Below are 14,231 nucleotides of genomic sequence, written 5' to 3' on the forward strand. Positions count from 1 at the left end.
CAACCGTAAAACTCATTATATAAATATGTATAATGTATAACATATATCCATGTAATGTGTAACATGTTCCAAGTGTATACAACAACTGTACAAGTTGTCATTATTTGGATCCATCTCACCTCCATAAAATACTTCTTGGACATGGTTGACAAGTATGCGTAACGACGCGTGCCTCTAGTGGCACCGTGGAAGGAGGGTCGTCAGACGCACGCAGATGCACGGCTTTCTGCACTGCCTTTCCATCCAGCACAAACTACAAGCTTGTTTTTTTTTTTTTTTTTTTTTTTTTGTAATGAACACTGTGTAACAAAGAGCCTTTTTTTTCTCCAACAGATTTGGACGTTCTGGTGCCAACCGCCGTGCGCAACTGGAGAGGAGCGTCGCAGGAGCGGCTTTTCCCCACCACCACCTTCACCAAAGTACATCTGTGATGAACAGTTGACATGACTGGTGATGGGAGACTGGAGTGATTAAACTGCAGAAAGCATTTATGTGAACGTCTGTTTCCTCCTCAGCACTCATCGTGTAACGCCTTTCTCTCTTTTGTCTCTCGGGCCACAGAATCGTTCGAGGCGACCCAAAAAGTTCCGCAGGCGCAGTTCTGCTCCTCCACACAGCGGTGCGTGCGGGAGTCCGGCTCGGCTGTTGCCGTACGGTACTTGCCAGTAGACAGATAGCATCGGCGGTAGGAGGGGGGATACAGAGGCTCCTGCAGGGGTAATTGTAGCAGCCTGCGTTGGCAGGTGTAACACTGATCCGCCTGTGAGGGGCTGAGTGAGGGCTTCATCCTGATCGAGCCGCTCTCAGACTTGTGAGTAAGAGAGAGAAAAAATAAAAGAATAATAATAATAATTTTTAAAAAAAAACCTGAAGAATATGTTGCACCAAGTACAATGAGCGCAAATTCACCGAAGACACCGAAATCCATTTATGCTCCGTCGAATTCAGTTTTGATGAGCGGTTTTGAATCGTCTTTGGAATTCTAAAAAAAAAGTGGATCCCGCGACTTTACAACCATGCGAAATACTTGGCGGTCTCCCCGGAGTGCGATTTGGGAATACTGGACATTGCTGATTGCGTGTCTATTTTGGATTCACTACTCTAACGGGATGCCTCATGTTATACGAATAGGTAAGTGTTCCACATTTACACACATATACACACACACACGCACACACACACACATACGTCTGTGTTCTTGAAAGTTGTCCCGTTATTCCGCTCATCTCAGTGCGGGTCTTCATTCGTGCGTTTTTTTTTTTGGAGGGGGGTAAAGCCTAAACGAGCAGTGCCTTTTATTTCCCGTTCGCCTCAGACGGGCTGTTTGGTTTCACTTAAACGAGGAGCAGCCATGTATGCAACAAGAGAGCAGTGCATTATTGCAGACGATTGCCTGTAAAATTGAGGGTGCCTTCTCCACTCAGAGAGCCATGCCATGGAATAGAGTGTGTTAGTGTGACCTCTGTGCACTCTCTGCTTTGTCTGTTCCATCCTTCTGCAGCCAGCGTGTTGAGTCACCAGCTAAATCCAGGACCATTGCCATGCCTTCTGGGAGTATTATTAAGCTTTTAAAGGAGTCTGTTGAATTAAAAGTTTGTAGGATCACATTAAGATGAACACCATGAGAAAGTTTCAAACCATGTTACAATTTATTCAGGGAAGTGGAGTTTGATGTAATCTTATTTTTATTTTTTTTAATCATCTTATCTCATCACTGCAAACCAAACAAAGTGCACACACAGTTTACAAAAAAAACAAACCCCATTCTGTTCAAAGTTGCATTGCACCGTTAAATTCTCCCTCCGGATCTTTCACACATGTGAGACACAACCAAAAAAGAAAAAAAGAAGGAGCAGAGTCTGTGCTGGCATTGTCTTTCTCCAATCACTCACTGACGAACAATGTGAGAATTGTCATTTGGAGGCTGGCGATGCGATGAAACATTTTGCGGCGCCAAGAGACAGGAGCAGAATGAAGATCAATAAGGTTTTTGTCACGAGGCAAATCGTTTTTGACATTTGGCGGAGTGCCATGCAGGACAATTACTCAAAATGGCATTGGCCCACATTAACATACCACTACAACAGCCGGGGTACAGACAGACAGGGAGAGCAGCTTAATGGCATGGAGCTCTTTGTCTTCGAGTTTCAAATGATGGGTGGAAGTGGATGAATGTTGTAAAATTGTATATTCCATATTCCAGTGCTCTAAGAGAGGCGGATGGCCTTTTCCAAACCAGTAGTCTCTTGTATGACATCCCCGCAAATCACCAACATCCCACTCTAATTTTGTAATACGATTCCTGTCAAGCTCAGCGCGTGGTCATTGAGCTACATTTATTCAAATGAAAGTTATTACACTTTAACAGGATGAAGTATCGCCATATCTATGACCTGGTGAATGCTGTCGAGCCTTCTGTATGTTTGATACAAATTTAAAAAAAAAAAGCAATTCAACAGAAACACGCAGACTAAAGTGGAAGACTGTAGAATAATGTTTAGTGCTAAGCGTCATATGCAGCTGTCAGGCAGGCCCAGGTTGTCCCTGTGATTGACTGCTGCACTCTGAAGAGCAATGACTTCTCTGACATCGCTGTGCATGGACTTTGTTGATGTCTTAGAAACCGCATAAATCCTCAGAGCTCTCTTTCTACTGATCTGAACTGTAATCGTTTTGTCGAAGGGACATTTTTTTATCCCTTTTTCTTTTTTTTTTTTTTTTTTACAGTGGCAGCAGCTCAAACGAAGACCTGAAATAGAGTTGACAGGCTTTGTTTTTAAAATGTCAAAGTGCTGAGACAAATTTACCTTGAAATGTGCTACAGTCGCACTATTGCTTTTTATAGAATCTATCACTGCTTGCAGTGCAGGAGCGTTTTTTTTTTTTTGTGCACCTAAGATTGTATTTTGACAAGGCTGCTGAATTAGCCTCAATGCCAAAAAAACCCCCCAAAAAATCAAATTCAAAAGGTTCACATTTTCATATTATCTTTCGAAGCTGAGTGTTCACGTACAACGGCCATACGTGGTTCCATTAGCTTTTGTCCATTCAAAAATAGGCCTGTAGGAAAATAACAAGAAATGTGTGATTATATTCTATATAATTAGATAAATACAATTTCCTTTTAATAGTGGATAAGCTTCAGGGTGTTCATAAGATATTCCATATGTGTATTATTACAGCGGTACTGTAGTATTTTCTCAGAGAGGACGTTAGTATTCACAGTCTGTTGATCCGTTAAGGGATGAGCGCTTTTTTGGAGTGTGTGTGTGTGTGTGTGTGTGTGTGTGTGTGTGTGTGTGTGTGTGTAGGACCCCCTTTTTTCTTTTTGTTGTAATTTGGTTCATGGTGTGCTAGTGTGTGCGCGCGCTGTGTCGCAGCCACCCCGCTAAAAACCAACAGAGGGCTTTCTTATAGTCGGCGCACGGTGGCCAACGTCGCTCCTCAGCACTGGTTACCAACACAAACAAACCAGTGAAAATCATCGAGGTGGGCGGTGGTATTTGAGCACGGCGCTCTCTCTGTCTGTGCCGTGTCTGCTCTTGGTTAGGTGGCCTGTGCAGTTCTCCAAGTACACCATCTGGGTAATGGTGGGCATCCAAGGTAGAGTTGTTGCCATTGATTTTAGTGCTTTTACAGTGCACTGCTCTAAGTTGAGGCCAGATGGTAGCTCCGTCTTGTTCTGCAGCTTCTATTTGTTGGATGGAATAAAAGACTGCTCCTCCTGTATTTGTCCACTTACACGCTGTGCTTCTCTTTAGACTCACTCTGCCTGCTTTTCGTAATTCTTTTTTCCCCCCCCGTGCAACCTCTCATCTCATCTAGGAACCATTTCAGTGGATAATGCAATGTTGTTATAATGAATACGAAACTGCTGGAGGATGTCATTTTTCTCTCAGAAGGTTGCACGTGTCTGTAGATAATTTGTATGTTTTCCAACAAGGAAATAAGACTCAGTACACTGAGGATTTTATTCAATGTGATGGTTGCTTTTTGTGCTTTTTTCTGTAACCCTACTGAGCAGCACTCTGTCACAATTGATTATAATCTATAATACATTGCGTTCATTGCCCAATTTTGATCAAATGAAAATGCATCCATATATCTTATATTGCAGTAATAACAGATTATTATACATTGTGTCGTTCATGTGTGGATTGAAGAAACTAATTCATCATTTGGTGTCTCTTTTCCCTCTCAGTGAGGTTATTCACTGCCTGACAGGGATTTATTGTATAATCAATTACTTTATCTACCTAATACTCAAAGCACTTAATCAGTGCCAGTTAATCAATCTCCCTCATGATTTCATGTTGATTTCATTTCAACTCCTCGCTCTGCCCTTACAACACCTGGTCACATGCATTTTTCATTTAAGCCTCCCTAAAATGCTTTGGGCAGCCATGACTGCAGACTTAATTATTGTGTGTGAAACAGCCTGGACATTTAAATGTAAGCTGACAAATATGCAGCACTTGAAGCTGTATGCAGTGCGACCACTCATAAGCTTCAGCGGCATAAATCGGGTCTGTGGTCACCACTTTGGTTGAAGTCTGCAAACACAGAGCCACTTCAGAGGCTTGTCTTTATCCCCGCACCAGCAGCAGAGAGAGACTGAGTAGTTTTCATGTGATTAACTCTTTAAGGGAGCTATAACGAGTGCACTCTCCACTCGCATGCTCCCCGAGATCCCTACTCCCTGTTCGGGGGTTTTCGCAAATCTCTCATCTGAAATGACTCAGGCATATTTGAAGAGACTGCGAAAAGCTGAAATGGTACTTTGCAATTCTACTTTTAACAAAGTCAAACCCAAAGGGCTGCTTGTATTGAGAATTACCCACAGGAGGATGCTATGGTTGGCTAAGAGAGGGAAGAGGAGGACAGTAAAACAAAAAAATAAAGTGTTTGGTGATGAAAAAGAACAATGAGGAGATGTTGCATCAAAAGTTGTATCAAATTAAGATGGCCATCATCTGCCGAGTGGAAATGAATATTTCATTTTCATCTAAATTTAATCTCTCCCTAGACAGAAGGAGGAAGCAGGGAGAAGCCTGCTGCTGGAGGCTCGGTGCTTGGGAGTTGTCGTGGTGAATATGAACAAAGGCTGGTAGAGGTCACAGAAGAATTGGATACAGGTGGAAGCTTCTTTGATGTGTAATTCCATTATCTGTCAGCGAAAGCAGAGATTGAAGGGGGGCTGAACACAACGGTTGTTTTACCTGCGCTTACACACTCCACCTTCATCCACTTGTATAAACATGAACTGCAGAGGAAAAAGCAGCTGTCTGCTTTCTACTTCTCCCAGTCTCGAGCATGTGTATCTTACCTTCCACACACCCACACACACATACATACTATATAAAGCCATACTTCATCCACAACATTTTCAAAAAACATATGTCTGGTCTCACTGGGCCTCTTGTACACAATCCAATTCCATTCTCTCTGTCAGCACACTCGCGGCTCGTCATTAACTTCAATCTCGCTGATGAGAAACGGCAGATGTTCGTTTTGTTGAGCAGAGGGCCCGCCTCCGAACGCGCTTGTCTTCTCCACTCGCCTGTGAGTTTAGACGCATTAGAAAGGGACATTCTACTTCCCCAAACAAATATGTGCTCCAGGCAGTGCTATAGTCGGTCTTTTCTGAAGCGCACAGCCTGTTTTCAAGTCAGTAAGTCCAAGTCGAAATGTTCTAAATAAACAGTGTGTTTATGTCCAAGACAAGGTGTAATAAAAGTTGCGGAATTCTCTTAAAATGTTCTCATAATGTGTCCGATCACTTACACTAACAAGACTTAACTGCGTCAAGGAAGTGCAGGTACTTAGCTTGTTGTTCAGTCACACATAATAATGATCATCCAATAATCCCAGCCACTAGGGGCTAATAGAACGGATCTACCAACCAGTAAGCTAATCCTGTGACACAGCAGGGCCCCTTCAAGCCCCAGCTAGCTTAGCCTAGCCGCTGCTAACACACCAGATGGTGTTTTCATATTGTACTACAAAGTGGGTGCTCTGCAGTGAAAGGCCTGCTCCAAGCATATGCTGATGCCTATTTACATAAATAAGGTGCTGAATTCCCTATGACTAAACATTTAATCTTTTTCATTTAGAAAAAAAATCTGAGGGAATCACTGCTGTTATATAGGTGGCAGATATTATTTTACAGGCAATATTTCATTTGATGTCATTTGTAACCATTTGGGGATGGAACAGGAGCTCAAGGGTCATACTTTTTTATTTAACCGTAGCGCTAGGAAGCCATGAGCTTAGTTTTGGTGCCACATGCCTTGGTTTCCACTGAGTTTTATACTTCTACCCTAGTACAATGCGAGTCAATACAATATCGTTTGTTGGGCTAACAGCATTTAGAAACTAAATTTGCACAATTTCAATTTTACTCTAGATAATCCACATAACCCACTTTAAACAGTTTCCGTTTGGACTATTTATGTGGTAGTGATTTTTTTCAGTGAAACCTGTTTACAACTTGATTATCCAGCGTAACTTGCATATAGTTTATGGAAAAACACAACTCTAATTTTTTAAATAAGGCATGCATAGATCCAATTTTTTCAGTCGCAATATCTATTCCTGGATATCAGCTGCTACAGTGTAACGAGAAGATATCAGTGTTTAATTAATGTATGCCTTACTGTCTCGACGTGACTGAGATTATTCTTTTATCTGTCGGGCAACATCAGGTTTGACTTATGACTTACCTCTTACTGTAAGACAAAATGTAGCAAATATATACACTATTAATTCTTACTTAGTAATAAAATAGTAAGCATCTTAGTAAAAATCGTGAAATCAGAACAAAAATTACAATTGAAGTGTAACTGAAGTGTAACTTTTTAATGCAGCAACTAATTGGTCAAACCATAAACAGGAATTACAATTCTATGATAGTATGTTTATAGAATGTAAACATAGAATTGAATTAAACTGATACCCAATCCCGCTAATTGATCTGTATCAGTGAATCATTACTACGTTTTTAATGCTGTGAGCACCAAGAACAAAATTCCTTTTGCCCCCTTTGTATAAAAAATGTAAATAAGGATATGCAGAAAGATATATGATTAAAATACCAAAGGGAATGAAAGGGAAGAAGGCAGACTAAAATAAATGAAACAGAACTTAATTTAAAGCCAAGAGATTAAATGACGACAACAATTAAGAGTGCTCTTAAAATCCACAAGCGTCTCTATGTATGTGACAGGATATCTTATAATGTAATAGAATGAAACAAAAATGATCTGTATGGCCCACTCCCATTAAAGGTAAGTAAAAAGTTTAAATATTTGTAATTTGGGTGAAGCGACCCTTTACTCAACGTGGAAACGTCCATCAGAAACAACAGCCTGATTGATTTGGTCCTCAATCTGCCTGAGTCTCCCTGCAGGCCCCTCAGGGACTCAATGTCATTATAGCAGGACGTGTGCTTTTTGGATTTGACAGTGTTTTGAAATTCATGGCATGTCAATGTTGGCCATTTCCCCGCAAATGTTTCTGTACCAAGGCAATGAATCAAATTTCATGCTCTAGCCATTTGTCTTTATTACGTGCCCTTGTCCCTTCTATTTGACTCTAGCATCTCAGCCCTCCTTGGGGCTCTGCTGGAAAAGTCAAATAACAGCAAAACAGTTTGAACAAAGCTTGATCGCTGGGCATTTCGCTCTCAGGGTCATGCTAGCGATATATAACATAGTTAATTAGAATGATCCTGTTGGAGGTAATTTGGTGATTTTCGTTTTTTTTTTTCACATTTAAGCAATTTGTCTACACTTTTTCAGACAAACTGTATTTTTTTTTTGTGGCAAACTGCACACACAGCGGCATGGGTACAGCAGCAGAAGAGACGGAGGGAGGGAGACAGAGAGAGGCTGGTTTCACAGACGAAGCTAGGGGACTCTTATTTAGCTTGTTAATTAGCTTGAACCTTTTGATCCCAATTTTAAAACCCGCCACGTTGCAATGCTGGCTGCCTTTTGTGTGTTGCCCCAAGCCCGATAAAACTAAGCTTTATTCCTGTGCCTTTCAAACACCACGGCATTATTCACCGGAGCAGTATTAGCTTTGCCCCCCCCCGCTTTAGCGTCATCCTTATCTATTCCCAGACTCTCTGTGTAAACTTGGTCACCTCTGACACCTCAGTAACATGCCGTTATTCACCTGCATTACAATAACAAGACCTTTCCTGCACACTGCTTTAAAGCCATCAGGAATTGACAGTGGAGGTATCAGCCGCAATGCACAGGTTTAAATCCTATTTAACTTGGGGTAAAGACGATGAATGGAGGATGACACTGTTTCATTCTGCCCTTTTAATCAAGCTCTCATTGTTATAAATGTCAGGTCTCGGTTGTGTGATTCCCTCAAATTGCTGTTCCATGACTGTGGGGAGATGTGTGTGCATGAGTGTGTGTTTAGGAGAGAGAGAAAGGGAGTGGGAGTATGTGCATGACAAGGGGATGTATAAGGGGAGCTGGCATAGAATCCCTGGAGCGTAGGGGTAGAGCAGGAGTTACTAATCAACTGTGAGAGAGTAGGCTAGAGAAGACTCACCCTCTATTTTCCCCCCAGAGAGACAGAGATAGAAGCAACAGATAAGACAAACCTCTTCAGGCAAACAGCACTACAAATGAATGGCTATCACCAAAAATATCAGTCGGGGGAAACAGAGATATTTCTTCCACATTCTACCTCACACATCTTTTTTTTTTTTCTCCCCGTCTCTTTTTATTCCGGCAGTAACAAATACGAGGCCGACCTCAGAATGTGCATAAGACTCTGGGGTTACCTCTCTAGCCCCTGCGCTCATCCCTCCACTGATGGATAGCCAGGAGGTTGAAAGCCAATGTCAATTAAGTTAACACAGCCGATACCCAGAAGATTTCACTCAGCACTCGCGCTTGTGTGTGTAGGCAAGACAATGTGGGATGGTCTCTCCTGTCTCAGCGTATGTTTTACCGGCTGCCGATCCACTGTCCAGGTTGCCCCCGGAGAGCACTGTGGTTAACCGCAAAATGTTCCCCTGTGACTCATCTGACGACGGCGTGTCTGCATGTGACCAGCCTCAGATATATGGAACAAGATAGAGATTATCATTGGCAAGGAGGAGAAGAAGAAGAAGAAGAAGAAGAAGAGAGGAGATTCTGGGCAGATGTTTGTATGAATGCAGGCCTTTGATGTAAAGCCAGAAAAGGTAGTGATGTAACTGTACCCCCAGGTTTCAGTCTTTCAGATAAGGTTTGAGAATTAGAGATGGCTGTCATAGTAACCAAGTAGAAAGTGACTGGTGGAGATTATAGCGTGTGATTAGACTATCATCTAAGCAGCAGTTTCTTTTATTTTCTTTTGGTCAAATCAATTTCTATCAGAGAGAGTTAATGAAAAATGTGGCTTCTGATTGTTTTGTTCCTACATCATGGTTTACTGTCTCAAGTGTCTGTGTCTGTTTTTTTTCACTTCCAGCCTCAAGTGTTTTTTATCCTTCTTTCAGGGATCAGTCTGTTGTATTGCTGTCACTGCACCCACCTTAAATTTAAACTTAGGTAAATTGGTTCAATAAGTTTATCATTTTTTCTCATCATTTGGGAATTTATTATAGCTCAGAAAAAAATCATTGTAATGTTGTAATATTGTATAAATATATTTATAGGTTATACAATGTGTTTTTTTAACTCCTTTTATTCACCATGTTAGCTAATTATTCACCATGTTAGCCACACACACACGACACATTAACTTTAACACTTTAACTCCTCAACCCCAGAGTTGTGTTTTTACTCATCCAGAGCAAGAGAAATAGAGGAGCATTACATTTGTGAAAGCTGGGTCATTTCTGTATAAAACCTAGCAAAATACGAGCTATGCTGCTAATTGCTTTTCACCAAGAGTGATAATAATACCATGAAATTTTCCTGCGCCAAAATAGGCTGCAATCAGCAAGTATTATCTGGTTTGATGAAAAGGATCGGTTGAAGTATTGCTGCAATAATCATATGCAAATTTAACGAGACACCTGCAGTGTATTAGGCTATTTTCTTTGGTAAAGCAAACAATGCATGTCCTTCTTGCCTTCCATTTTAGTCAAATATGCCATAAGCATTACCACAAATATAATCTGTGGTCTTCAAAACACATTTACAATATTTATCTTCAGTATTTCTAACATGATTTAACGTCTATATCAGTAAACTGTTATAGTGTATGTAGCGAAACCTGAGCTTCATCTCTTGTGATACACAGAAAATGTAAAACAAAGCTTTTTGTAAGACATAACAAGGAAAAGGAAAAAAGAGCTCTTCACTGTAATTACATGTCTAGATTTACAAATCTATTAAGAAAATTGAGAGCGCAACACAGTTTAGAAATGTCAATATTCTAAATGTCTTGAAAGGTCAAAAAGAAATGTCAAAAACTGTATGTAAGTGGGAGAAAGGTTTCTGATGGTGGCACATGAGGACCTCTTTAACCATCATGAAGCCATTATACCTCTCAAACTCATTTGTACATTATGTATATGATGCACATTTTAATTCCAATCCAGTTTACAGTACAAACTTCCTCTTGGTTTCATTGAAACAACCAAATTGCTGTTCATGCTCTTGCTCTGGACTTTTTTAGTGCATTTTCCATTTCGCAGAGGGAGCTTTTGTTAGCCTGATTGGTACTTGGAGAAATTTACAACCATCAGAACATTGACCACATTTAAAATAATTGGCATCATGCTGGCATCACAGAATTAATGCTCAGTTAATGTCCTGCTCAGCCTCCCTCTGCACTGTTCACATATGGATCGGCTGTCTGCCAGAGGGGTAATTACTTCAACTGTGGTTAGGACCATTCCTACGTAGAACTGTTGTACTGGAGTACACAGGCTACATTATACAGAATAAAAAGGAGCAATCTCTTAATGAAGCGATTTAAAATAGGCTCAAATGAATAGTCAGTAAACATAAAAAGTATTTTTTTAAAGTAATTCATTCTGTAAAAATACAATTGTTTGCTTTGTCATTCACATCATCATGAATTGAATACTTATTTGGCTGTTGACTACACATCTTATAACTGATATTTATTTAAAAAATGTATACATGAAATATAATATCTATAATTTGTCCCAAAAAATCTAAAGCTGAAAGAATTGGTTGGCTAATCAACAATTTTTCTATTTCTTCAAGTAAACATACCCAATTTGGCTTTTTTCCAGTTATCAACCACAGTTTTTTCTCGGCCTTAATGCAAAGTTAAAGTAGATGGTAAGTTTGATACAGACACCATACAGACTTGGAAATGTCTCAGTGGAGAGTATTATATTGTACGAGTTCAACATTCCCCTTTGTTAGATGAGCATATGTCCTTTGTATCCAGCATGGTGGAGATTTAACCACACAAGAAGGAGGGATGGCTTCAAAAAGGGGAAGCATATGATCTTCTTTCCCTCGATCAGGGCTTCCATGAGGCCAGGCGACAACCAGCAGGGTTTGTGAGCTGGATTTCGAATCTGTAATGAGGGCTGGCTCGGGCCCAGACAGATCAGATACCCCACGATCTTTAGCAATATTCTGCCTAAGCATTGGAGGACAGTATGAGATGACAGGATGAGCCTGGTGTGTGTGTGCTTTTCTGAGTGGAGCCTATTAGTGCAGGGAGCCTCTTCAGCCACTGTCAAACTTAAAACAGAGGACCTCCAATTACGTGCTGTGATGCATCTGCAAAGTCTGAGCACTATCAAGCTGCAGGGCTGTCACACTTTTGTCTGTTTATGAATTAGTTTATGAATTAATAAGTTTTTGTTTCACATTATACGTATCATGGTGATAAAAAAGGAGCCCCCCATTTGCCGTTTCTTGTCTCCCTCCTCTATTACCCATCTTCCTTTCCTTGAAAAAAAGAAATAACCATTTATTTGAAGTCATGTTCCTTTAAGAGGGTAAAAGATAAGCTTTTGTTTCAGTTTCATTCTCTTTCTCTTCCTCTTTTCTTACCACAGAGAAGATGTGGCTCTAACATATGCTCATTGTGTTAATCCCTTGCCAGGGTAAAATGAAAACTTCCTTCTCTCACCTTTCTTGACCCGTACCCCTTCTGTCTCCTCAACGCACTGTATTACAAGACTTACAATTCAATTTGCAAGCCCAATCACAGGGATCCTCTGAGCCGCTGGTTGGAAGGCAATTGAGCCTCATTCAATCTATTCCCCTCATGTTTCTGATCCATTTATGCTTATTTAAAGATATTAAATGGCTTGAATTAACCACATGCAGAATCAAAAAAATGTTCTTTCTTTTTCTTTTCCTTTCTTCTCGTTTTTGTCACACTTCATTTGATTGCAGCCCTACCAGCCACCTTTGCCTCCATCTAGTGCTTCCCTGGTCATCTGTGCACCTTGATTTGAGAGACGAAGGTGGGGGTGGCAATAACGGCACATGGAAATGGGCTGGTGATTGCCTTCCTCCCCGCGTGGTGATGGAGGGCTTGAGTGATCGCGCCCCTGAAGCCCCTCCTTGGTGGTTGATTAGCTGTGAAGTCCTGGAGCTCCGGAGTGACACACTGGCTCATCAGACCCTGCTCAGCCTGTCAGGGACCCCCTGATTGCATGGTGCTTCATAATTGTTCCCCATTCTGGTTAAGGGTCCGGTATGCTGCCATCTCATCTTTGTGTCAGAGAATGCGCCACGCTATGCTCGACTTCTCCTGTTGATTTTCAGAAGGTACGCACTTAAAATGTTGCCATATGAAAAGGATGCTTCATAGAAGTTGCATCCTTTGGGAAGATTTCATTTACAGAACAGGAGACAACACGGTCATGATCTTCCATTCATTCAATGCATAGTATTCATTCAACTGCCTTTAAAACGTACCATCTCTTTGAGGCCTAACATTTTCTCACAATTAAAAAATGAATAGGAAATGAAACAATCCATCACAAGTAATGATCAAAGGAATACTGTATTATAATAATGCATGTTGAGTTGTGGCATTAATGTCAAGAAATGGTTCTTCTTCCTCCCTCTCCTTGCCAGCACCAGCAGCTGCAAATAGGCCCGTTGTAATTGTCTCTTTTTTTTTTAAGTAAGGCAATTGGAAAAGAATTGTAGCATTTATAATCATTGAGTTGATAGACATGATTAAAAAGTTAAAGCAGTCAGAACGGAGAACTCTGAGGGCTCAGGCCCAGGTTATTGATTCCCATAGCTCATGTGGGTGAATTGCCCAAGGTGTGGAGCTCATCAAATCATAGACTATCTTAATTATTTTTATGTCCTGGCATCAGCCTCTGAGGATTTCTTTAAGTTTCTTAAAGACTTGTGCCAATGCCATTGCGATCAATCTGTAACACCCCGGCTGATATTATCTTAAAGCAGTCCTGTGGACCCTGCACTGGACATCTGCGGGTTAGGACCTGAAATGTTTGAATTGATTCAAGGATTCAAAGGTTAATTTGACCAAACTTAAAGCTGTGCTAAAGGATAACAGTAAAAAAATAAAAAAGATATTGTTCGAGACAAGGCCAAAGATATACAGAGGACATATTTCACCATCCAAAAGCCTGAGTGTAGAAGCTTGGGTAGTGTGTGTAAGTCCTGCAGACTGGTGAGTGGAAATGTGAAGGTATGCTTGGCTGAGTGAGTCTGTGTAAGGCTCTATGGTCCTGAGAGCAGAGCAGATCCCATACCAGTTGGTAATGACCCTTGCTTTCCACAGCACCAGACTAGAAGATATTTTAGACCCCAGAAAACCTTCTTAAACTGTCTGAGGTGGTAAAGGGTTGCCTTTCTTGCCAAAATGTCAGTGTATGTGTAAAATGTCAGATTCTCCGTGATGTGGACCGCCAAATGTACATTTTCTCGGCTTCTACCTCCAACAATCGACCATTAGCTCCTTGATTTTGTTGACTTTTAGTAAGATGCTGTTGGTCATACTGACAGGTCTGCCACCACTTCCGGGTAGGACTTCTCAGTATCGTTGTTGATCCAGCCTATCATCATCAGCAATGGAGTTGGAGCTGTTCCTGATGACACAGTCGATAAGGTATAGGGAGTGCAGTTGGGTGTTGAGTACACAACCTATGTTGAAGATGATGACTTTAGAAATGTGACTGCCCACAGTCCATGGTCCAAGCACAACATGAGGTGTTTAGTTTCAGATCCAAGAAAGTGCTGTTATCCCATATGAGTCATAGTATGTTTTTAGTTTCTTGTGATGCAAAAGACTGA

At 41.0% G+C, this 14,231-nt stretch overlaps 1 protein-coding gene across 1 annotated transcript in view; it reads left to right on the plus strand.

The window, feature by feature from the left end:
- Positions 1 to 1,016: 1,016 nt before the first annotated feature.
- The window catches only part of grik3 (glutamate ionotropic receptor kainate type subunit 3), an 88,898-nt gene continuing 75,683 nt past the window's right edge, over positions 1,017 to 14,231 (plus strand). Inside the window, exon 1 of the mRNA XM_054620857.1 lies at positions 1,017 to 1,131. Within this exon, the coding sequence (XP_054476832.1) occupies positions 1,017 to 1,131 (115 nt within the window). The remainder of the gene's footprint in view (positions 1,132 to 14,231) is intronic.

The sequence above is a fragment of the Anoplopoma fimbria genome, chromosome 20 (assembly GCF_027596085.1).
Source record: "Anoplopoma fimbria isolate UVic2021 breed Golden Eagle Sablefish chromosome 20, Afim_UVic_2022, whole genome shotgun sequence".
Taxonomy (NCBI): domain Eukaryota; kingdom Metazoa; phylum Chordata; class Actinopteri; order Perciformes; family Anoplopomatidae; genus Anoplopoma; species Anoplopoma fimbria.